At 43.1% G+C, this 1,305-nt stretch overlaps 1 protein-coding gene across 1 annotated transcript in view; it reads left to right on the forward strand.

The window, feature by feature from the left end:
- map4k2 (mitogen-activated protein kinase kinase kinase kinase 2) overlaps positions 1–1,305 on the forward strand; it is a gene marked incomplete in the record, with an annotated part of 69,222 nt that overhangs the window by 18,873 nt on the left and 49,044 nt on the right. The window contains 3 exon segments of the mRNA XM_014021574.1: positions 44–175; positions 311–373; positions 761–842. Coding sequence (XP_013877028.1) covers positions 44–175; positions 311–373; positions 761–842 — 277 coding nt within the window.

The following is a 1,305-nucleotide window of genomic DNA, read 5'->3' on the forward strand; positions in this document are numbered from 1 at the left end:
TGTGTGTGTGTGTGTGTGTGTGTGTGTGTGTGTGACTGTCCAGGATGGCTCCTGAGGTGGCTGCAGTGGAAAAGAAGGGTGGGTACAACCACCTGTGTGATATCTGGGCCGTCGGCATCACTGCCATTGAGCTGGCCGAGCTCCAGCCGCCCATGTTTGACCTCCACCCTATGAGGTAAGTCAGCAGCTGGAAGCAGGTGGACTGTGACTGATCACAAAGACTTTCGTGGCCTGCTTGTATTTGGTTCTGCCCAGTTAAAGAATAAAAACACTAAAACTGTTTTTACTGTGATTTAAAAAACTGTTGCAGAGCCTTGATGCTGATGTCCAAGAGCAGTTTCCAGCCTCCCAAACTGAAGGATAAAACTAAGTGGTGAGTTTGCTTTTTGACAACAAACATGGTGCCAGTGAACTAAACTAAACCTTGGTGTGGTAGTACCTGAGAGTCATTCACAACACTGATACTCTGAGTGGAGCATGAGATTGTGCCAAAATGACAACAACTCAATAATTTTTMAGACAATCTTAGTTTAAACCTCGATGTTTTTTGATAAATACGCTCAGAATCAGAATGTGATCAGACAGGATAATTCTGATGCACATGCTGGAGAGTTTATTTGTACAAATTGTATTTTTCCTGCATCATTAGTAAATCCAACAGAGCGTGAGATGGCTGCAGTGTTAAAGGACAAGCACCTGACCTGTAGTTTTAATGATTCCAGATTTTTACACTCTGGTTTTTGTCCTTTTGTTTCTGCAGGTCTACAAGTTTTCACAGCTTTGTGAAGATGGCTCTAATTAAAAACCCTCGAAAAAGACCCTCAGCTGAGACACTGCTGCAGGTTGGTTTCCTCACACAGCTAAACTGTCTGCAAACTAAACTAACTAGAAACTAAACTGTCTATAAGCTAAACTGGCTACAAGCTAACATATGCAGCATCAGGCCTTCAGAGGTCCTAATCAGACAACTAGCATTAAATAAATGTAGATGTTTGTCTCCCTGTGTGTCCCTGTGATGGAACTGTGGCTTGTCCAGTGTGTCCCCAATCTCTTGCATGGTGACTGTTGGACTTGATGATGGATGGATGGATGGATGGATGGATGGGTGGATGGGTGGATGGATGGATGGATGCGTGGATGGGTGGATGGATGGATGGATGGATGGATGGATGGATGGGTGGATGGGTGGTTGGAAAGATGGATGGATGGAAAGATGTATGTATGAATGGATGGATTGATGTATGTATGTATGTATGTATGTATGTATGTATGTATGTATGTATGTATGTATGTATGTATGTATGT

This window comes from Austrofundulus limnaeus, unplaced genomic scaffold (genome assembly GCF_001266775.1).
Source record: "Austrofundulus limnaeus strain Quisiro unplaced genomic scaffold, Austrofundulus_limnaeus-1.0 Scaffold297, whole genome shotgun sequence".
Lineage (NCBI taxonomy): Eukaryota > Metazoa > Chordata > Actinopteri > Cyprinodontiformes > Rivulidae > Austrofundulus > Austrofundulus limnaeus.